The 24,329-nt window shown below is 48.9% G+C and overlaps 1 protein-coding gene across 2 annotated transcripts in view; it reads left to right on the plus strand.

Annotated features, from left to right (window-relative positions):
- Nucleotides 1–19,636: 19,636 nt before the first annotated feature.
- The window catches only part of RIMS4 (regulating synaptic membrane exocytosis 4), a 59,386-nt gene continuing 54,693 nt past the window's right edge, over nt 19,637–24,329 (plus strand). The window contains exon 1 of one of the 2 annotated variants that reach the window (XM_074920090.1): nt 19,637–19,907. In XM_074920090.1, the coding sequence (XP_074776191.1) occupies nt 19,811–19,907 (97 nt within the window). In that variant the 5' untranslated portion in view covers nt 19,637–19,810. Of the gene's footprint in view, nt 19,908–20,727; nt 20,833–24,329 lie in introns of those variants that run through there. The other variant, XM_074920091.1, reaches the window with a different exon arrangement.

Raw genomic sequence — 24,329 nt, forward strand, 5'->3', positions numbered from 1 at the left:
CACCAAAAGGAGACAAAACATATCTAATTTCCCTAGTATTCCTAAAAACCTAAAGAAGCCCTGAGCTCACACACGCACCCCTCAGTGGGAACCCTCCCTTTCTGCCTGCACTCACAATGGGAAGCGCATGCCTGAGCTCTCTGTTTTGCACTGCAGAAACATTCACTTGGGGGAGCAACCTCCTCATTATCTTGGAGCTCAAGGGACCAAAGCCCAGCTCCTGCTGTAGGATGGTGGCTGGGCATTAAAGTGCTTTGCAGGGCTCTGCCTGTGCCCAGAAGGCCACAGCCCTGACTGGACACATGCAGTGGCTTTGTGGCAGTGGGACAGGTGGGGAGCAGGGGGCTGCGGGGCTGCCGGGGGCTCACGCCTGTGGCTGGGTCCACAGGTATCTGTCTTCCACCTGACAAATTAATCCAAACACACCGAAGCCATGTCTTGGTATACAATGGACGTATCTGTGCAAGACAAATGTTTGATTTAGAGTTAACATCATTGCTGCAGCGGAGAGGGCAGGAGTTGGGACAAACTTTTCTCCCTTGATATCTCAGATATAGGTGTCTATGCAGCTGGCAGCCAACTCTGGGACCAGGAGCTGAGCTCAGAGCCAAATGAACCTGGTTGTCCCCAGCAAAAGTGTGGCATTCCTCTCCTGCTGTGTGACAGGTCATGTCATGTTAACCACAGTCCCTGGCTTGATGCAGGTAGCGCTGGCCCCTGTGTCCCCATGCAGCAGCTCCCTGCAGCTTGTTGTTAGTGCCAGTCACCCGGGTGTGAGTGCTTACCTTGCTGGAGGATGTTTAATAAACCTGTTCATGTCTCTGCACCTCTGTACGTGGGGTGACAAATGCAAAGTACTTCGAGATTCTCTGTGGGAAATAACTCACTCCTGTCACCAGACCTGAGCATGTGAGCATCATTTTATCTACCAAGAATGAAGGTCTATGCTGGGAGAACATCGATATAGGTCGCACGTCATTGAAGAAGCCACGGGGGCCAGGAGTTAGGAGAATGAAGGAGCAGTCTGGGACAGGGAGCAAATTACTAAACCCACACTAGGGTGTCTGCAGGTCCATGGCATCAGAAACACTTCAGCCTCAGCTGCAAAGAAACGCATTTGCTGCCGTTCAGGGTCCCTGCTAGTCTAGTTGCTGGCTGAGGAGCAAAGCTGCTCCAGAGCTCCGGTGGTGGCTGGTGCTTGGAGCAGCGGGGGGGCAGACCTGTATCGGTGCCTGAGCTGTGTCACCTCCCTGCGAGCACGGCTCCTGTGCAGGCTGCTGAGAACCTGCTGGGGCCGGCCACTGTCACGGCTGACACAGTGGCAGGTCTGTTCCCTGTCACCTCTTGCCACTGTGCTGCTGGCTCACCCACTGCTCTTTAACAGGTCATTCTCCACAGCTCTGTTGGCTGCTTTGACCTTTCCAGCCCAGCACAATTGCTTTATTTCTGCTGGGATTCACATGGTTTCCTAAATAGGGTCAGTCTGAGCAATTCCAGCTTGTGCCAGGTCCCAAAAACCTTCTCCTCTTTGCACTTCCCATTGGGAAAGGCTGAGGGAAAGCTGGGGCAGCCTGATGTGACGTGGGTACCAGGGAGCTGCCCCTGCTGAGAGCATCACGGGCACTGTGGACACACCGTTATTCAAGCAGTGCTGTGATAACATGTTGCTGTGAAAGTGCCCTCCTCGTCTGGCTTGTCACTGTGCCTGTGGTCACCTGTCACTGCAGACTATCACATTTCCGTCAAACAGCTTTGCCGATGCTGGCTGCTACTCCCGGGCCAGCTGGGCTCACCTGCAGTGTCCTCCCAGGGCCAGCACCATCCTCCCTGCCCGCCACCCCCTGCTCTGCCCAGGCAGCAGGAAGGCAACAAGCAGGGAAATACTCAGCTAGTTCAGGGCTGGCTTCTTACTGGAGAGAAGCCTGATTCTCTTGGCAGCATGAGCACTTCTAATTTATGGTGAGGGGGAAGTAATTTGATGTTTTCTGGTGGCCACACTATTCTGTAAGTCTTAACTTAATCCCCGTTGTGCGGAGCACTGGCTCTGCATGGAGGGAGCTGCCGGACGAGGCTCCCCGTCAGGAAACGGCCCCGCCGAGGCTGCAGCCAGGCTCTCCACCAGGACATGGCAGGCTCGGTGCTAGCTCCCACGTACCCGGCGCTGTTTTCCCGGCACTGCGATATGACCTCTGCAGGGATGCAGCACCCGACCACCCCGTGCACCTCTCTAACACCCCCTGCTCCCCATGCCCTCCTGGGAGGGAAAACTGGCTGTGCACCCCGCTTGTGCCCTCTGGGCTTTGCACCCAACTCCTGCCACAATACACATCTTGCACAAGCCCCAGTCACCATCAGACAAGGAAAAGTGAGGGCCGTTCCCTCCAGCACCTTTTCCAGGCAGCACCATCACTGCTGCAAGGCTGCTTCACCCTCCCCAAGCCACCAGCTCCTTCCCCAGTGACCCTGGTTCACTCCCACTGCGGTTGCTGCCGTTCTGGGTGATTAATTCAGTGTGAGTAATTTTGGAGCAGATGATCTCATTCACGTGGTTCCTGCTATTTCTCCGGCAGAGCGGAGGGAAGGGGGAGAGAGGGAAAGAGAGGCGATGAGGGGAGAGGAGAGGAGGAGAGGAACATGATGTCCATGAGAGCCATCACTCTCTGTGAATGCTCACGAAGCTCAGCACCAGCCTGCAGACCACTTAGTGCGACAGGCAGAGCAGAAGGAAATTTGCTGGCAAATTGGTTTCTCTCAATAGAGGGCAATTTAATCATTTAGGCTGATAAGGGCTCAATTATGGCTTTGCAACAAGGCCAGCATTTGGGGCAGCAAGCAGCTGCTGTGGCCAAGGAACAGCCTTGTTTGCTGGGCTCCTGGGGGGCTGGGAAAGGCCCCCAATGTGGGATGTGGTGCTGGACAGTTGGGCCACTGAGGACGGACACACTCTGCCCCTGCCAGGGGTCAGGGAGGCTTTGTGAGGGCCTACAGAGACCCACTGCTGTCCTCCCCTTCGCCAGTGAGAAACCCCAGTGGATTCAGTACCCTCCAACTGCCCGCTAAGAGAGTCAGAGACATTAAAAAAACCTGTGGTCCTGTGTTTGGAGGGATGGGACCTGCACGGAGGTGGCTGCCCCATTGTGGGTCCCTGGGTGATGGGACAGCCATCAGCCAGCAGAGTGAGGGAAGCACTGCTGCCCTGTCCCAGGCTTCACCACAAGGAAACTAGAGCGAACCCTGTGAAATGGGATGAGATTAACAAAGCAGCTGAATTATTCTAAGCTAATAATGTACCCAGTCCAGATGGCTCCCACTGTGAATACTATTAAAGAGAAAAACTCAAGGTAAATTAGGAGATTTGAGGCTAACACTTTTAATTTATGTGCAGAAGATGCTCTGTGAGGTGGGGAGCAGCCCCCTGCTCCCTGGCTGCCTTCAGGGCAGAGATTTGGTGCCTCCTGGAGAGAGGAGTATGTGTTCCTTCTCACCCAATTTCTGCAGTCTTTCCCGCAGAAACCCATGCTGGCCACTCTTGTTGCCTCCTGGCAGCACCAGATTTGGAGCCATGGAGGTACTTTCCTGCCACATGTGTGCCCATGCAAACCCCAGCTGCTTGGAATCTATTTCCCATCCACAAGAGTGGTCTGAGCCCCCAGACACCCCCATGCTCTCTGAGGGGAGCCCACACTAAGACACTTTACTAAGGGAGCAGGCAACATGAGTTTGCTGTTGAATTTTGGTGCCTGAAAAAAGCCATAATCAGCAATGAGACCTCCACTGTGTTTGCCTTGCGAAGGGCTGAGCTGCAGCCCCAGACACGGAGGGGCTCAGCGGCAGGCTGTATTTCAGGACTAGCTGCAAACAGCAGTGTGCCAGGTACTATTTATCCTTCCCTTGCCCTGGGAAATGGATACCAGAGGCAATAAGTGAGATATTGCTGCAGAGCTGGGGTAGATGCAGCCCCGAGCTGTGCTGGAGAGAGTGTGGCAGTGCTCGCCAGGGTTCAAAGTGCCTGGGACATCCGTGCCGTGCAGAGAACAGTGACAGCTCATGACACGGGCTTGACACTAGCCAGAGCAGTTCAGGGCAGGGAAGCAAAGCAGGCAGGACCCAGCAGGTGCTTAGAGGCACAGAAGTTCCTGCCCACTGTGATGTTTGGCTGAGAAGAGACATTTAAAACACATCTTTATTCCAACAGGGAGAGGGAGAAACTATGGCAGGGAGAAAAGAGCTGGTTTTGCTCTGTCTGCAGTGACTGGGGCAATAGATGTCTAGTGTGTTTAGTTTCTGAATTACCCTGATGAAATGTATAAGCTTGTTATTTGTTTTATTTAATGCAAAGGAAGCTGTCAGAATGCCAGAAAGGGGGGGAGGAGGAGGAGCAGAGAGGGGAGATGGAGACACTTTGAATTGAAGCATCCTATTAATATCTCCACTGTTGTATGAAAGGTCATTATTTAAACAAAATAAAATGAGCGCGGAGGGAAACAGGACAACCGCATCCCTCTCTGCCTCCTGTCACCTGCACTGCCACCAGGACACCTTCCAAGCAGTGCTGAGCCCTGCTGCCCCTTGTCCCGTGCCTTTTTCTGCTGTCTTTAACCTGCCCAGGGGAGCCATGCTCCCATCAGTGCTGGACAGAGTGGGAGGGTTTCAGGGAATATGAGAGCTGGTGCCTCACCACACTGACACGAGGCTGCTCAGAACTGTATCAATGTGCTGACATCCGGAGCAACATCTCCTGCCTTTGCCCCAGAGACTCACCTGAACACAGACTTGCACTCCAGTGCTGTGGTGAGCAGCAAGGCTTGGCCTCTGCTGCAAATCTGCTGGAGGCATTGAAACCCCAGCCCTGCAGTGATGGGGCTGCAACAGGCAGTAAAACCTCACTTGGTTTACTTATCTAATTTTTTCTGCTCTTTTGGAGGTTAACATGACCAGTGTGTGTTCCCAGCGCTGTGCTGAAACTGTGCTTGCTCAGGAATTGATTTGCCACGCTTGAGATGGAAGAAAACAAAGATTAAATTTAAGCTATTTGTTCAGCATCTCAGTTACGCAATTGGACATTGTAGATTAGGGAAGGTGACCTCCTGTAGCACAGGGGGGATTTACTGACATGTTCAAGCAACTATTACACTTCCTGGGATCCAGGATGGAGGAGAAAAGGGTACCAGCACGGCTGCACTCCCTGCCTGTGCTGCCTCCCTGCGCAGATGCCTAAACCCTGGTGATCTCTGTCTTCCACCAGAGTCTCAGACTGCAGGATCCAGGATCTCCAAAGCAGGGCCAGACTCAGTTCCTCCAGTGAAGAGGAAAGGAAGAAAAGGAAAGAAGTATAAATGGTAGGGGAAGGGGGAATGAGCCTTCGCAGAACCTTGGCTAAGCATGACCAGCCCTGGGAGATGGAGGATTTTGTTCCGGTCACCATCTCCCACACTCCTGGCTCCTGAGAAGTTTGTGGTGTTGGCGGAGCCAAGGCTTTGGGCTCTCGCTTGAGGCAGGGAGGATCACCAGGGCCAGTGCTAGTCCCGAGGGCTGTGGCAGTGGGCAGGGGGTGGGCAGAGGAAGGACACAACACTATAGACCATGGGAAGGTTCATTCACTCAGGAGGTCATTAATGGACCAGCAATTTAAAATTTAAATCTATGTGCCTAAAACAGAATAGAAGGGAAAGAGGCCAGTCAAGGACTGGCACTTGCATTGCAAACTGTCAGTGTCTCTGTTTGTGAAAAGGCTTTTGACTGACAGCAAAGTTTGTCAGAGGCATCTGACGTCAGATCTCTGCGCATCAAGGTGTCGGAATGACAGCTTGCCAATGGCAACAGAAGCATCAGCCACCTCTGGGTAGCTCTGAGCTCTCCTCCTCCTCCTCACCAGGGTTTCAGAGCAGACAAGAACAGACAAGCAGGCTTCCCCAGCACCGACCTGCCCGCTGCCCATGAACCCTTGGGTGGAGGAGGAAAGAACAGATGCTTTCATGCTTACTGGATGCCACATGGCTATGGAGCTGTTGTACCCCCCTGATGGAGACATCCTGACACAGGCAGGGCAATGTGCCCAGAGCCACCTCCCTCTCCCAGAACCTTCCAGGCACAATGCAAACCCCTTGCACTCCTTCAAACTGGGGATTTTTCCCAACAAAGTGTTCCATGGTCCCTTCTCTGGCTTGAGAAAATTCATGAATGTGCTAAGTGCCAGACTGCAACGCTAACCACTTCCTGGGCCTTCCCTCTCCCCTTGCCAGCTTCTGTATCACTGACATGACTTGGATGAAGCTCTGCCTGAGGCAAACCAGGCAAATCAGCAGGAGACTAAACCAGGTATTGCATGCTTTGCCACTGAAACAATATAGTAGTTCTGGTAGTGGCAAGGCCAGGGCAGAGTTGAAGGCAGAGGAGGAGGCTGGGGCAAAAGCAGCACGAATGGCTCATGTTTGCTCTCTTGATGTGAGATCTTACAAATGGTAATGGTTCACCAGGAGAGCATCTGTTCCTCAGGCAGGGGCTGTACCACTGCAGGCATCCTCCAGAGGCATCGCTGGGCCTTTATGCAAATAAATACATCAGTAAAAGCTGTGGCTACAGTGAGGGATTTGGCTGTCTGTGTTTGGAAACACCTGAGTTGTCCGGGATAATCGCCCTGTGGCCATGGATGGATGGGTTTTCTGAGCCCCAAGACACCTGCTTGCCTCGGAAGTGGTTTAGTCCATCTGTTCAATGTTGTGCTATCTGGGAAATTGTTTCTCTGCTTTGGCTTTAAATGATGAATTTTTGCCTGAAAGATTATCCTTTGTTTATCTCTCCTTGTTCCAGTGACCCGCTTTGCTGCCTCTCCTCTCACCTTCGCTTGGGTGCTGCAGGAGCAAAGGTAGAGGGAGCAGGAGCCATGATCATTCCCAGCCCTGACTATTAGACTGTTGATCTTTCCTGCAAGCCATCCAGTCCCCAGCTGAAACCCTGCCTCAGTCCAGTTCACGGCTTCTCCAGAACACAGAGCAGGGTCTGGCACTCCAGAGACTAGAAAGGAGCATGAGAAATACATACTAGCTGAAACGAGAAAGGTGGGGAGGAGAAGGACCAACCTCCATGTCTCATCCTTCACCTCCATGTAGAGAGCTTGGGGCTGCTCCCTGTGCTTGCACAGGAAGGCCTGTGTGTGCTTGGTGACAGGGATGTGGAGGCACCACCTTCCTGCTGAGGGCCAGAGGTACATTCTGGGATGGACAGACAGGTGGATGCTCCACCTTGGCTTGGCTCGAGCTGACTCCCAGGGGACTAAGCCAGGCTTTAAGCCTGCTTGGCTACTGCTGGCTGGGTGCTGGGTGAGAAGAGCTGGGCTTGGGACTGGCTGCAAGACACTGTGTGGATGCTCCCCACTTCACTCCAGTACCCCAAGCCCCAGCACTACAGGCACCTGAATGCCCCCAGAGTGATGCCACTTCTGTGGCCCTGCTGTTTTCTGTGTCCAACAGAATGGTCTCTAGAGGAGGAATTTGCCAGCTTGATTTGCAGTTTAGATAATTTCCCTTAGAAAAAAAATCTTGGGCCATAACTCTCTTAGGAGGGCCAAATATCTTCCCTCTGAAATTTGGCATGGCTTGCTGCTTTGTCGATGCAGGTGTGAAACTGTTAAACATCCCAAGTCAGCTGGGTCTCTGACCCTAAATCAATAGCAGCAGCAACCCCAAGTCCCGAAACCACCTGTGAGAAGCTCCCATTTCATTTGGATGTTTCTGAGAACTGGAGCCCAAATTTCTCTCCATTCCCTGATGACATGGAACAATCACTTGGGAACCTGGTTTTCATGCAAATGAATTTGCAGAGGAAACAGAGCTGTTACAAAACCGAGTTGAATCTCACTGAGGAAGCTTTGCAGTATAAGTCCAGCTCAGCACAAGAGCCAAAATAAAGCAACAAGGTGACAGGATGGATTCAGCTGTAATTTGGTTAGAGCTGGGGTGGGAAATCTGCAGAAGGTCACAGTGACTCTAAACAAGTATCTTGTATTAAACCCAGCTCGAGTTTTCATGTCTCGGTAAAAGAGCTGGAGCATCTATAACTAGTAGCAGGTTATTTTTGGCATCCCAACCTATTTTGTAGCTCCCAGGAGGACAAAACTGCTTCTCTTTGACTTTGCAAAGCCTGGATTTCTTTTTGCATCTGCAGGATGCTGGGATCTGCATTTAAATTCTTCTGCCACTGCTTGTCTTAACAAAAACTCACAGGTCCAGGCAATTACCGTTCTTGCTTGCTTTGCACAGAGGAAAGCGCCTGCAACCTATATGAGGGCTGCGTTGTTCAAGCTGCTGTTCAAAATAACAACATAAAATGGTGTCACAGCCCTAAAATGTCCAAATTCTCAGCAAACAGGGTGGTCTGAGTGGTCTCTCTAATTGCCTTCTTACAGGTCACTGGGCCACAGACATTTGCTTGAGGCCACTTGGAAAGCCAGTAGGTACCAGAGCCAGGACCAGTGGTTTGCATGGAGCTGCCATCAGACAGGTTTCCATGACTCTCCCTCTTCTATAGCATGTCCCTTCCCGAGCCCTGGATGCACCCACACCGTGTTCCCACACTTCCTAAGGCTGTTTGTCAGATGGGTGCCAGATCTCCAGTTCTGCAACGCACTGTGTGACATCTGGTCTGTCTTCCCTCCTGCTTCTCCCAAATGAAGATAGCCGGAAAAATATTTAAGCCAGCATACACGGACCCACCAAAATCAAAGTACTTCACAAAATTGACGGCATTTCACTGGAATTTTGTTTTGAAATGAAACAAACAAACAAAAAGATCTGGCAGCATCAAAACATCTTGTTTCAGCGTTTTCAGGAGAAAGAAAACCTTCCTGTTCTATTCTGAAAAGGCTTTTCACTGCTGAGATTGTTTCAGAAAATAGCTAAATCAAGCAGAAAGCAAATTAAAAAATCAAAGTCTTTTGGAGATGGATCCAATTTCCAGATTTTTCTCTGACTGGCAGCCAAGGGGGGCAGTGCCACTCTGGGCATCCCAGCCAGTACAGCGCTGGTACAGCACTGCTCTCCTCCGGCTCCCTGTGTGTGCATGGCGGGGACAGCAGAGAGCAGGGAGGTAGCCCAGGGCTAGCTAAAACCTGGGAAAACCAGGCAAAATCAGGGAAAGGACCAACCTCCAGAATAAAGTTGTGCACCAAAGAGGGACAAAGAGGACTCAAGATTTGACAAGAGCAGATGTCTTAGAGACAACCCCTGCCTCTGTCTCCTGCGTGAGGCCGTCGCATCAATGCCCGTAACACCCATGGCACGTACCCGGGGACAGGAGTGCTCCCGCACTGCGTGTGCCAAGGCCCCATCCCAGCAAGGTGGGGACCACAGAGCTGAGTCCTGTAGCACCCTGCAGCTCCCCCAGCAGCCGAGCAATGGGAGCAAACCCCACGGGGCTGGGGTACAGCTCACAGGGTGCACAGGTTTCTGCTGCAAAGTTCATTACAGGAAAGTTTTCAGGGAATTCGGGGCTCTGCGCTTAAGCCTGGTCCTCAATTACCCAAACATCTTTCTCTTCGTATGTCAGCATTTCACATTTCCTTCAAACGTTTGGATGTATAAGGCCACTCTTAACTCTCGCTGGTGTTATGGAAAGCGACCTTGATAGGGAGTAGGGCCGCTGGCACAGAGAAGCTGGGCAGATGCCCACAGAGCCATCAGTTGGGGACTGAGGGAAGTGTGTACTAGGGGAGCACCTCCTCCAGAGTCTGTCCAGGGCTCCAGTGCTGAGTGTATTTTGCCTTGAAAAGCAAAAATAAGCCACTACTCCACAAAGTGAGCTGCCCCAGAGCAGCAATGCATGTGCTGGAGAAAGAGCTCTTCTGTGCTCAAGCTAAAACTGGAGCAGTCAGGGGTGCAGGGGTGTTGCATGGGAACCAGCACACAGTCAATGCACCTGCCCTGGGAAACATGAGATTTCCTGGGGTCGAGTGGCATGGGGTACATCTCTGTCAGAGCTGACACATACGATCAGGACATGTGCAAGTTTAATTAGGCACTTTGTTCATGAAAAAATGAAAGTAGATTCAAGTCACTGGATCCCCACAGTGAGCTGGTACATATGCTGAGAAGCATGTCACCAGTCCACTAAGATCTTGGGCAGATGCTGCTGGATAAATAAAATTCCTGCCTTCTTTAGTGATAGGAAGTTTAGACAGGCAGGAGGGAGAGAAACAAACACGGTGTTTACAAAACTAAAAAAAAACCCCTAAACCTGAACCTCCAGGATGGGGATTGTACTGTCCACCCAGTCCACAAGGGATCCAAAGGACAGCTGGTACAATACATGCTGATGCATAATCAGTGGTGAATACCTCCTTCCCCTATTTCTACATCCCCCACAGTTTTACTGAAATAAACTAAAAGCAATTCTTGGACCTTGTAAGACAAGGTAGTTATCTCTACAGCCAGCCAGCAGCAGATTTATTGATCTCTAAGATGTGTTCAAACTATATTTTCTTTCATATGACAAGTGGCCTATTTTATTAAAGCAGTTTTTCAGCAGTCCTGAATCACTGCTGCAACTCCATTTTGTCAAAAGCAAACTGAAGATGTTTTCCACTTGTCATGGTTTAACCCCAGGCAGCACCCAAGCACCACGAAGCCACTCGCTCACTCCTCCCTCCTCCCAGTGGGATGGGAGCAGAATTGAAAAATAAGTAAAATTTGTGGGTTGAGATAAGAATGGTTAGTCAAGAGTCAAGAAAATTGAAGACGGTACCTTTGTGCATTGGGGAACATCAAGCCTTTAATGGTAAGAATTGAAGTAAAAGAAGGGCAGGTTTCCAGGCAATAATGATAAACACTTTAATAGTTGAACTTGAAAGTGAGGGAGTCTTTTTGGCAGCAAAAGAAAAAAAATATGGTAAACTGTTTTTACACTACTTTCACTGAGTATGAGTGAAAGTAGTGTAAAACTACTTTGAATGAGTGGGCCTAATATTTTGAAGATTGGAAGCAATTTGGATGAACTTGAAGAATTCTTAGCAAAAAATGTGAAACCCAGTCTGAATTTCATTAACAATGTTGACAATGATGCCCTCAAAAAGACTGACAAAGGTGATTGATTTGATGAGTTTGCAAATGTAAAAAAAAAAAGCTGAAATTAAATGTGAAGAGGGGAATAAAAATAAGACTGAAGAGATAAGAAATGGAGTGATATATTCAAGTACTTGGTGTGAAATACAGTCTCCATAAAAACACGAAAACATTATCTGGGTTTTTACTGGTACTACCAGAACCAATGTATCTTTATAGACAGATGATAAGAAATATAATAGCTCTGAGATGACTACAGCAGTCAATGTCAAAATATATTTCCAGGATATGTTCATAGTGAATTTTACCATATGCTCCCTTAATTTTAAACTTTCAGAAGATAAACATTCTTCCCAGTACAAAATCCCTTACATTTCCTTCTATAGTCTTCTATACTTAGAGAATTAAGAGAGGAGTTACAACACTTGAAAGAGCAGACTGTTGATGGCATAGATAGGTAGAGCATTTTGAAAGGTAAAGCACATTATTTTTGGTTTTAGGGCCAGTTATGTCAGAAGACAGAAGAGACTTGTGAAGCTGAATGTGAGCTTGCTGGTGAAGACTACAGCAGGTTATTGAGCGCTCTGTTTATTTTCAGGTTGATGCAATGTTTTAGGGTATTATGATAAAACTTCTGTTATCACTTGGTTGATCATAACTGGTCTTGCCTTCAGTTTGTAGTTACACAGTTTGAGTCACAGCTTCAAATTATTTGTCTTGTATAGTCTTCTATAAACAATCTGTTAGGGGTTTTTTATGTAACATTATTCCTCTCAAGTTCAGCAAAAAATGCTGCATCGTGAAAAATGTGCATAATGTATAACAAATTCAGCCCCTTTGGTAACTGCAGGCAAGTGAATCTTTCTTTCATTTTGGAACATGGTTAGAGCAGCCTGAAGGAAGGAGGGAGAGAAACAGCAAGACAAAACAAGAAAAAGGGTAAAAGCAGCCTTTGTGGCAGTACCATAAAAATACAAACGCATTTTACCAAACTGTTGCTGGCGTTAGAGATTAAATCAAAAGCATTTTTCCCTTTCCCCATTGGCTTCTAGGGTCTTGCCCCACACTGTGGGACACAAAAGCCATTTTTGGCTGAGACCAGCCGCAGCACAGTCCCAGGCACAAGATGGCAACACATCTGGCTCAAGTGCTTGCAGTGATTTCTCCATCCAAAATGCAGCTTTGCTGTAGCTGTTATGTTGCATCATCCCTCATTCTATAAACCTGTCAGTGTCTACCTAAGCCCAGAGCAAACCCATTTGCTACAAGTTTTACAAGTCCTAAAGCCCATCTGTAGGAAACCACTCACAGGATTTTTTCTGTCCTCTTCTTATTACAGACTCAGAAGACTAATTTTAAGAAGATATTTCAGAAGCCTGTTGGCTCCCAGGCTGACAGCATGTGTGCAGAGCGGACAGTAGTCTGAAAGCCACCAACTTTGGCAGCATCGATGACCCCAATGTGCCACTCCTGCAGAGGGAGGAGAGATGCTGAGATGAGGCATGCTGCAGTGATGAATATTTTGTCCACATGATAATATGTTCTGGCTACTACAGGACCCAAATCCTAACATTAAATCTTAATTAAATTACCGTTCACTTGAGCTGCTGAGAGGTATCTGCTCTAAGGGAGAGTTTATGCCACCGACTGCAGGAAAATCCAAACAAAATCAGCTCCCAGTTAGCTCGAGTGCCAGCAGCACGCCAGTTGCTGCAGCACAGTGCTCACATGCCGTTATTTGCTGGGTTTCTTGCCCTCCTGATGGGGGGCTGAGCTAGCCAAGCCCTGCAAAGCTGGCTTGGTGCCTTGGGGCTGCCCAGGGCGCGGGGTGGTCCCCGTGACGGGACACTTCCCGGGGGTGGTTGGGTGGTGTTCTGCACTGCGGGCTGCCAAACTCCCACACGTGGAGTGGCTCACGAGTGCAACCTGAACCTAGCTTTCTAGCTAGATTCACATTTTCAAACTCAGAAGCTAATAGGAGAAAGATGAGATGTCTATTTTCTGTATTCTTTCCAGGAAATGGTCTAGTTGCACAGGTTGCAGAACTTCCCAGTCTTGGCACTGAATGTTGACGTTACAACAGTATTTAAACATTTACTCTCCTTTCACACACACAAACATATGCCTGTGTGTGTGCACAGGGGAATCGGGTGGAGGCACAGTCCTTTTAATATCATTGAGAGAAGCAAGCCCGAATCTTTCTAAGCATGACCTGGGATGAGTGCCATACTATTTCTATGTAATTTGGCTGGATAGTTCTGAGCCATCTCAATTCTCCAGCCATCATCACTTTGCCTGGTTATCATTCATACATTTCTATATGCTAGTTTGCTTGGAAGAAAGAGGTTGGAAATTTACAGCTAGAGTGGATGAGTCTATATTTTTGGAATTGGAGCTAAATTACCCACCAGTTGAAGCATTATTGTGTTTTACAATAATTGCTGATTAAAATTCAAATGCACTAAATTCCACCTGTCATTCCCAGCATCGCCTCCGCTTGTGACAATGCCAATGCCATGAGCGGGTATGAATGAAAGGACTGAAGGAAGTGGTTTGTTTGCACTATTCCATGCTTTCATTCTGCTACAACCTGCTAAACCCCCTCTCCCAAATCCTCGACATATTTTCCACAAAATGTCTGCTCTACAGGATGCTTTGTAGAATGAAGACGCTGTGGTTCAGGTTTTCAAAAGCAGACTCTTCATTTTCACACCCATGCGGGACAGACACCCACCTGCCTGAGCTGCAGCCCTCCATTATTTGTGGCTAGTCAACCTGCTGCTTTAATATACAGATGCTTCTGACTATTGATTGAGTTTCCAGGTGGGCTTTTCTCTCATGAAGCTTTTTAAAGTAGCTCCTACTTAGTGTCTCACTTTTGCTCCTGGCTATAGGTTGTGCTCCAAGTCCATTTCTCTAGCTCTCTTGAACTCGCCTGTGGCTTCAAAACTTCTTTTGACCGATCAACCTCCCAGTCCTTTCCTTCTCCTCTCGTGCCTTCACCAGTTCAGCATTTTTGGCCTCCTTCTTGCTTTTGCTTTTCCAGACTCTCAAGCTTTTCCTCACTGTGCCTAGCATTTCCCAGCCTAGAGAGCTGGGGAATACCACAGTCCCTGGGGAGGCGGTATGTTTATGATAAATCAGGGAAATGGATAAACAAGTACCTGCTTTTAACAGCATTTTCTACATTCAGGTGTTTCCTCTTCCCTTTTTACTGTGGCTGAATATTGCAACAGACAACATGTGTCTGCAAATCACTGTTACCCTGCACTTCATCAGTCTGGGTCCACATTTTAGTCATCAGAGAAGAATCAGCCTGATTTAACATCCACTTACCCATTCTGGCTGTCTGAACCAAAAAACCCCAACCAAAACCCCAACATTTGGGAAGGCACAGTGAAGCAGAAGATCGTCTGCTGAGTTATACCCCATGGCATTGCCCAACCCATTCCCCTGCTTCCAGGGGTTGAAATCCACTGAATGGGCTGCATCTGTCCAGATTTAGCAGAAGCCAGCAGTAAAAACAGCGTGGCATGTGCTGTGTGACCTCGAGTTCTCTTAACCCTCAGGAAAAAGCTGGCTAGACAAATGTGGGAAGAAGCAAGGCTAGCAAGGGACCCAAGGCTGACAGCTCAGCATCTCATTACTCATCCTCTCAGCTCTGTCTCACTTGTGGTTTAGCACCTTTGTGGGCTTGTTTTTGATAGCTAAAGAGGGAGAGAGATGTGACTCTAAGACAACAGGATTATTAGGAGAGAAGGGTAGAAGAACAGCAAGACTGAAAACAAATCTGCTTCTAGATGGGGTCTCAGGTTTTAATAAGCGCAGTGTATTTTGAACTACACTAGGCACACAGCATAGTGTCCTGGCTAGCTCTTTAGGGCAGCACTTGCCATGCCAGAGCAGGGCATGCATGTGGATGGGCTACAAACCAACAAGAGAACTCCTGGCTTGCCTGGATTCCAACCAGCAAAGGATGGTATAAAAGCTCGCCTGCTTACAATGCTATTTTGATAAGGTTAGAATATTGCTTGTATTAGTGAAAAGCAGAAGGTAGTCTTGAGATTAAGGTGGGAAATATGCATTCATCTCCTAGCTCCAACAGAGATCTTCTTTATGTGGTCTTGGGCAAGCCAAGTAAAACTCCCATGTTTCATAACCTGAACTTGTATAAGAAAAATGATACTGCTTTCTGTTCTTTGTCTTGACTACTTAGACAGTGAGCACCTGGGGAAGAGAAGGCTTTCACTCTGTGTTTATACTGTGCTTGGTTCTTCAGGGCATCAGCCTGCAATATTCCCTCAACATAAATAACAAGAAATAATAAATAAGTTAAAATACATGTTGTTACACAAGTGTACAACAACTAAGCCCAGTGAAACGGTGGTACTTGGCGTAGCTGGGCACATGAGTCAGTGTCTCTCAGCATCACTCCGTATTGATCCAGTGCCCCAAGGCCGGAGGTGGCAACGCCAGGCCATTCTGCAGTGTCTGTTCACTGGTTATGTGTACCCACGCTCAGCACCTCCTGCCCTCCAGCCTGCCCAGAAAGACCAAGAGGAACTCAAATCAGGTCAGGGAATCAATTAGAGCCCTGGAGAGCAGGGATGATCAGGTTTGCATTTGCTTTGAGAAGCTGGAGGACACTGCATCCTACCAACTATGAACTGCCTGTCTCTAGCATCAGCTTTACCCTGGGGAGGGAAGGGGTAGTATGAGACAGGGAGGAGCTCAACTCTCCTTACCCTTAGGGATGCTGTATTTACTCTGAGCAGATGTACACATGAGATCTGTTCTCACTAGCAGGGTTTGTTTTCCTGCTGCGTTTGAGCTCCCAGCATGTGGACTCTTTTTTGAGCAAGCAGTGGGCAGACAGGGCAAAGACAGTAACATACACAAACCGGGGAGTTTGGTTTTATTTCCAAACAGGCATACACAGAACCGTAGGGGAGTATGAGAGGGAGAGGGCAGCATGTCCTCTCACTGCAGTATCTAAAAACTAACCAGACACCTAAGACTCAAGGCAAAAATTTAAGCTACGTGACTAGTGGGAAGAGAAAGAGCCAGCAGGAAAAATCTATCAGAGCTTTCCATGGTTCAATCAGTCAGAGCCTGCTTCACTGGGGAAACAATCAATTAACCACTTCCACTAGAGCAGCCACAGATGTGCTATTCTGGAGGTAGTAAATCTTTGAGTTTATTTGTTCTCGGTAGCTTTATTTACAACATCACAAGAATCTTCCTCCTTGCTTATCCTCACTTCTCTTAAGTTTCTCCCGAGGATCTTTCTGTCCATGATGATCAGTGAAGAAGAACACTTATGCACTAACAGTTTCCAGCTTCACTGCAAATCCTTATTTCCCTTAAACAGGCAGCCAAAACAAACCGTTTCCTCCAGGCATCTGGAGGGCATTACACCTTTAACCGTCCGTCTGATTTCTAGCTGTCAATGCATTTTGTGTCACTTTAAGGCAAATGGTTTTGGTTTAGGATGTTCTGACCTAACCAGTAATCAAAGAGCCCTGCAGTACATGAATTAGGCAGGCCCCTGCTCTGAGGAGCAAAATGTAGCAGGCAAATGGAGGCAGATGACAGCAAAGCTAAGGGATGATGCTGAGTGCTGAGCCCAAGCCCCTCTGTAGTAGAAGGGTGCAGGAAAGGACTCTAGCATGGCTGGTCCCATGGGTACGGTAAAGAGGGAGGTGTGAGACAGCTTGGAAAAATATGCACTGAAGAAGCATTGAGAAGATGTGATCAAGTGGTGCTGAGAAGCTGTGCAGAGACAAGGGGTTTGGACTGCACCTGCAGAGGGAGAGGAGGCCAGCAGATGGATGGAGCATGGAGAAAGGTGATATGGGTGACAGTGATGGTCTTTCTCAGCACCTCAAAGGTAGATCTCAAAGCACTCAAAGCAGAAGGATCTTCAGTCCTGGTGAACTGGTGAAGAAAGCAAAGGACTGAGAAGAGCGTTGTGGATAGAGATCAGTTATCCAAACCACAGGCCTGTGCTGTCTGTCAGGCACTGCTACCTCTGCCATCACTACGCTTTCAAGATGTAGTGAAACAAGAGACATTTAGATGACCACAGCATAAAGTTGAGATTAAATTTCTATTCCCCATGTAAATTTTTCCTCGCATGCTTTAAATGAATAGAAAGCACCTCTCAGCACTTCTAGGTAGCTCCTCTGCCTGGAAACCTGGAAGCAGATTGTGATTCACAGATGCCTCTTGCTCCTCCAATCAAATGTGCTGCCAGGACTGGTAGAGAGAAGCTATCTTAACAGCTTTAATGCACTTGGATTTGTCCCTGTAGCTGCTGCTAATGCCTTGATCGGTGCTATTGAAATCTCTTCTTAAACATATGGTAATACATTCCTCACTGATGACCTTGCCTTTCAAAACTTAGACCTGGAGTCGTCATTGTCTCTAATAAATTCATTCTGTTCTTTGTGCTTTACTGCCTGTCCAGCCTAGCTTTGATGAAGGAATTCATGTAACTCACTAAGTCCTGAGCAAGTTTTGATTAGTTTTTGAATTAAAAACTGTATTTTCTATTGGGAAGCCCTGCAGACTGATCTTGGTATCTGATATTCAAATGATCTTGGCCATTCTGGATGCATCACCAGTAATAAGACTCTGGATGTCAGGGCTGGGAGGTCACTAATAGGCCTTAATTGCCCCGATGAGTCTCGTCTGGGGCTCACATTCACCCTCTCTGCCAGGAGCTCCATTTAACATCCAACTCCAGGAACCTTCAGTTCTTGCCTGGGCCATGTTGTGGGTGAGCCTCTTTCACGGCTGTTCCTGAACTGCTCTTTGGCTTTCCTTGGTTGACTTTGGAGCTGCTGTGTTGATAGGACCCATTGCCATCACTGCCCTGCTCCACCTCCTGTGGCACGGGACTGTGCCTGATCAGAGGGGTTGTTCCTGCCCTGTGCTGGGGCTGCTCCTGGCTCCCCTTTCCTGGGAGCAGCCCGGCTCCTGCTGCTTCCTGACAGTGGCAGCCACAAGCACACTACAGCTCGGGGAGGATTTTCAGTAGATGGAAGACACTTAATGGATTGATTTATTAACTGTTTGAGAGAAGAGTACATGTAATACTATGGGCTATAATTCTTGTTTACTGTACATGGAAATAAAAACAAAAGCAGTATTTCTAAGTATGAGGTCTCTAGCTCTATTATAACTCTGAAGCTCAAGTGGGGCTGAGCCAAGTGCTGACCCCAGGATGCCCAGCCTGGTCATCTTCTGGTTGTCTGCAGCTGGGCTCTAGCACTGGAGGAGGAAAAACACTTCTTCACTTCAGGCAGCATTTGGTGTACTGTAGTTTTAGCCACACTTTCCTTATGGAGATGTTGGGCTCTAATCTGTGTTTTTGGAACAGCACTAACAGGCCTGTTGCTTCCTGTGTTCAGTGGGATGGCATTTGGTTATCATGATGGGTGGACAGATCAAGTGCACGAGGAACAACTTTGTGAACAACTCTGAGGGGACAGCATCCTTGCTGGGGAGACCAAGCTGCAGTCAGAAAACATGCTCGCTCTGTCTCATCCCATCCCAGGCTTTGTTGCACTGAATAAATGATGATATGGTGGGTTTCCTTTCCCAAGGTGGAATGGGGGATACTGTGATGTCTGTCATAAGACAGCACCTGTGGACAGCTGGCACTTTTGGGCCAGTGATTATCCATTAGGCTTGTCAGAAAAGAATACAAGAAGCGAGCCTTTGGGAAGGATCTAAAATTCCCTCTCTACACCGAGTACTGAAGTTCCCACCAGCATCTACCCAGTGCTGTGCTGCAGAACTGGTTTAAAGACAGTCTTCCAAATTAATTTAACCCTCTGATCACCCACCAAGGAAAACCTCTTGTTTTAGATGCTTTCTGCCTGGGAGCTGGTATACTCCTAAACAGTGGCTTTTGGTGTTTTGGTGGGGTTTTTTTTGGTGCTTGAAGAGTTAGGTCGGGAAAGACTGTTCTGCTGGTGGGGGCTGCTGACAATGAGCCCTGGGATGGGGGTGGAGGAAATGGGAGAAAGTTTAATGCATGGAATTAAATGCTATCGCGTCCTGGTTGGGAGCAGCCTTCTCTGGGGAGACAGAGGGTCTTCTGAGAGGGGCAACGGCTGAACAAACACCCCTCCAGGAGCGGGAGAGACGGATCTCCCCGCGGCTGCCCGAGGGCCCCCTCACCCACTGCCCGCCTCAGGGAAGCGGCCGCCCCCCGGGCTGGCCGTTTGTGGGCGGGGGAGCCGAGGGGCTCCTTAAACTGTCTTTTATCTCCCCCCCCCTTTAGGAAGAAACCTCCTGAAAGCCTCCAGCTTATTTTGGGGGGCACGCACGGGGCCGGGGCGGCGTGTGAGGAGCCACCGGGCCCGGTGCGGGGCGGGGGAAGGCCCGTCCCGCTTCCGCGCCCCCGCCGCGAAGATGGCCGCGGGGGCGCGCAGCCCCCGGCCGCCCCCCGGCCCCCCCGCCGCGGCCCGGCCCGCCCCTCCGGGCGGCGATTGGCGGCGGCGCCGGCGGCCGTGGGGCGGGGCGGCGGGGCGGGGCGGCGCCCACAGCGCCGGCGGCAGCAGGTGGCTCCGCTCCGCTCCGCGCCGCGCTCCCGCCTCGCCTCGCCCCGCCGCCTCGCCGCGGCCCCCGCCGCAGCCAAGACGCCGCGGGCCGTGCTCCGAGTGAAGAATGGGGCGGCGAAGCTGGCCAAGCCGCCGGCCGCGGCGGGCGAGGCCCCCGGCGGCGCCCCCGGACCCGGGCTCTTCATGGAGCGGTCGCAGAGCCGCCTCAGCCTCTCCGCCTCCTTCGAGGCCCTGGCCATCTACTTCCCCTGCATGAACAGCTTCGACGAGGAGGACGCGGGTACGGGGGGGCTGCAGCCAGCTTGGGGGGGGTCTCGGTTGCGAGTGGGGCTGCGGCCTGTGGGGTGTGGAGGGCGCCCGAAGGAGGGGTGACTCGGGGGGGCCGGTTTCCATCCAGCGCGTGTGTGTGTATCCACCCGCGGGTGCCGTGGGAGCAGGGGGGGCGGCGTCGCGGTGTGGGTTTGGGGTGTAAGGGGTCCCTCTCTGCCGCCCGGCGGGTGTTCGGCGGGGGGTGTGGGTGCGGCTGGGCGCTGAGGGGTTTGTGCAGGGGAGCGTGTGCCTGCGGAGGTTACAGGAGAGATTTATCCGTGAGGGCGGGTCGTGGTCCCTCTTGGCACCCGCAGCAAACCCGGGGCGCCGCACATGGAGCGGCTTGTGCTCCGGTCCTGCGCTTGTGCCGGCCTGCGTGAAGAGGCGAAGGGCAGCGCTCGGGGGAAGGCGTCCAGTCTGCCGCCGATTTACACACGAGGAACTCTCGGCCCGATTGTTCTGAGGGGTGGTCAGCACAATACACCATGCTGCTTTCGGAGAGGGGAATAGAAGGGATTCCGTTTAAACAAGAGCAAAGTAGATCGCAAAACATGTACAGAAACCTTCCGGAACGGGTGCAGTGATTTTTGCCTGATTCATAGAGACCTTTGTGGCCTCAGAGAATTGGCGGTGGTCATGAAATAAGACCAAGCTTCAAAAAGAGAGCCATTGGTAAGGAAAAGTAGAAAGAAAGGGGTTGAACGGGAAAGGAAGGACACTGGGTGCTGGAGAAGGTGCTGGGAGTAGAGGGCAGCACAGCAGCTGCGTGGGTAGAGCAGACGGACATACGAGGGAGTGGATGGAGAGCGGTTTATAACCACTTTGCCTCTTCTCAGCGGCTCACTTATAAATGAGGGATGTTTTTCACAGTACACGCTACACCAGAGACTGAACCTGTAAGTAAATCTTCTGAGCGGCAAATAATGAAAGTTGGTAACTAAGGTGTATTTTAACACTGGCTGTCATGGTTGCATCCCTCAAAATGCCGGCATGCTCCTTTGTCTGGTGGCTCATCCCAAGATGTGCAGATGCCAGCAGGAATATATGGGCAAATCAGCCTCCTAGCTGCTACACCTGTAACATTGTTTTTAAAGGAATTGACGTAAGAATAAATTCATCATCTGTGTGATTAACCCAGGATTGTCATCGGCATCATGCAGGGGTGTCAGGCAGAAGATTGTATCTTCCAACAGATGTATTTTAAAAAATTTTGTTCTCAAAATTGTGCTGATGATTTATTTGCACTTTGCGTTTGGTTTGGATGCTGGGGAGAGTACAAGGCAATAACAGGAGCTTTGGGAAGTCTCGGTGCTGTTGCTTCAGAAATGAGTGATAGTGAGACATGCTCGAGTACGAGAACCCAACACAATTCCTTGAACAGTGTTTCATTCCCTGGTGTCCGACCCCTCTTGCTCTGAGCACGGTGACAGTTTAAGCGAATGCTTCCTCTTCCAGTGCTTAGAAAAATGGTTTTGCACTAGATTGTATTTATTCACACTTACTGGATGCTCATGCATGAATGTTAATAGGCTGCTTTTAATACAGCAGAAGTACTTGTCTCTGAATTAAACAAATCTACAATTAAGACCTCATTCTCCAGCAGCTTGTTAGTGGATCTCGCCTGCCTGAGTTAGTCTCGTTAGTAAAGCTGCTTGGGGTAACATTCAGTACAGTGAGGACATTGCAGTATTGCTCCTCTATTTTGTGCCTGTGAGTCTATATTCAGACACGTTATGAGCAAACTGCAAGAAGGAACGTGTTCTGCTTTGTATTTTTTGCGTTAAAACTACAATCATGTAATTTTCCAAAGAAAATAAATGTCGTGAAAGATAAATGATAAAAGAAATGCCAAAATTGTGCCAGACAAGATTCTGTGTTAATCATACCCATGCATGCTTCTGAAATTGAGAGAGATTCTGACCCGTTTTGGTTGCAGTGTGATTTCTGTCAAAAAAATAGATCATGATAGCTCATTCAGGGAGAGGAATACTGCACTTGGCAAGATGTTCTCCACAGGAGATGGCAGAAAAAAAAAAATTGATCCCACGAGCATTGACAGGGTAAACAATCCTATTTCAAACAGACACATCATCCATTTTGTCTGAAGCTGAGAACCACATCTTTAAGAGAATAGTCATCCTACAGAAAAAGGAGAGAAGCTGATAAATTGCCAAGTTTAAAGGAAACGATGTTTTCCTCTGAAAAGGGGAAACAGCCTAATGAGAGCTCAAATCTACAAACAAGAAAAATTCTTGAGGTGCTTCAAGTTACTAGGGGTGGGTCATATTAAAGGAGTGTAAAAGGAAATTGCAGGAGTGTCTATGCTGGGAGCATGGCCATGTGGAAACATAGCTAGTCACATGTGGCCAATTGTAACAATACCTCTGGGTTCTAGTATCTCCCACTGCTAGTCTCGAAAAATGGCTCTGCTTTTGAAAAATGCTCTTACTTATAGAATATTTCCTTTTCTGTCATGGCCCTTCTGTTGTTCTTTGCTGTCCACCTTCTGGACATTAGGTAGGAAGGCTTGTCTCATCTTCCACAGCTCTTCTGCCTGCCACGCCACCCGTGTGTCTGGAGTTCTCAGCAGTGAGTTGGTTGCAGATGATACCTGCTTATCTCTTAGTGCACAGAAGCAAGCAGCCAGTGTAGGCAGGGTAGCGACAGGATTTGGAGCAAGAAACTGGTTCACTTCTGAATACTTCCAGAGCATGAGGGTGATTGAGTTTCAGATGTGTCCTGTGGCAAAGAAGGCCATGTGCCTGCCTCTCCAAAGAGGTAGACGTGGACTTGCACTCCTGTGTTGTCACACCCTTTTTCATTCCTCAGCTGCAAAGAGGATGCACTGAGCTCTGTTCACCAGTAAGCTGCAGTGGGGCTTTGAAATAAAAGAAATTACTGTCTGCACTCAGTAGCGTAAGGACTCTAGGTTAATAACTCTTTTGATTCCAGCACAGTAATGTTGCCGTCCTTCCCACTGCCTGAGTGCCACTGTCTTCTCTCCACTGAAGTCCCCAGCAATGTCAGTGAAGTTGAGGATCTTTAAACTGCAGTTATTATCACCATAATTGTCGGTTTAATTTATGCGAGTATCTATCCCGAACTCTGATAATTTTTCAGTTATGGAGTAGTAGACTAAAAAGAGGTAAAAGTCGATCATGCATTCTTTGTGGGCACATTTCTAGAAATGTGAGCCTTAAATCAGTGCCTATTTCTAACAGTGTGAACACAAATCTTGGCTTCCCTGAGGATCTGCCATACGCTTGGTCTCGGCTGGAATCAGCTGTTCAGTATGCTGGTATTCGCGTGGCAACATGTCGGAAGGGACCAAGCTGCCAAGTGGCAAGTGTGTGTAGGTTAATAATAGGGTGTTGAGGTTCCATGATGAGTGTGGGGACCTGTCTTGTAGGCAGCTTGTGAGTCCTGGGTGCAGTTTGCAATTAAAACTGCAGATTGTGGAATGGGGTGTATAAAATCTACCTTGGACTGACAGTGACCTTAGCACAGCTCTGCCCAGTCCAGGATGAGGAACGTCCTTAAGGCTAAAGGAGATGTGCTTGCTGGCGTGGAGGAGAACCAGCTTGCTCCATGTGCAGAGCATGGAGTGTGGAAAGCTGGCTAACGCAGAACAGAAAGTGAGGTTTTGGTAGAGAACAGCAGCAACCCTGAAGTCCAGATACAACTTCAGCATCTGCACAAGGGGAACTCGTGTTTGTTACAGGGACCTTGTAAAGTGTAAAGAGCAGAGAGGCTTTGATCAGGAAATGGGGGAAGGTACAGAATAGCTGCAAGGGACATGTAGGGGTTCCAACAGGTCATGACCCCAACACAAGGACTGTCCAGCTTGGCAAACCTCTGCCCTGGCTACAAGATGGCAGAATCAAATTGTGTCGACTCAGCCAGCTGGAACCAAGTGTCTGACAGAGAGAAAATGGTTTCCAAAGTCAAAATGTCTCCTAGATACTGATGGTAAGCCTTCCTCGTGTCAGCTGCTTGTTCAGAAAAGAGTTGAGTAAGAGAGAAAATTCAGCCTAGGCGCTGCATTTACACACTATCAAGTACTGGCAGATGTACTGTGTTACGATCAGTTGCTTTGAAGAGAAGCTATGTGAAATATTAATTTGTTGGATTGATAAAAACATTTAAAATGTTGGGGTGGAAAAATGTGCTGTGGATGTGTAGTTTAGTTTAGAATACTCTCTTGTCCAGGTTTTATCTATTGAATGTCTCTGTAAATTTAAACATTGAACTTCTCTAATTTTAAACATTAAAGCATCACAAAGTTATTTAATAGAGCCCCTATGTGTGTTTTCACGTTGTCATGGATATTCCTCAATTGCAGCACTGTATTGGATTGGGGTACATATGACTTTTAAAGAAAATGATGGTTCAA

Source organism: Athene noctua, chromosome 16 (genome assembly GCF_965140245.1).
Source record: "Athene noctua chromosome 16, bAthNoc1.hap1.1, whole genome shotgun sequence".
Lineage (NCBI taxonomy): Eukaryota > Metazoa > Chordata > Aves > Strigiformes > Strigidae > Athene > Athene noctua.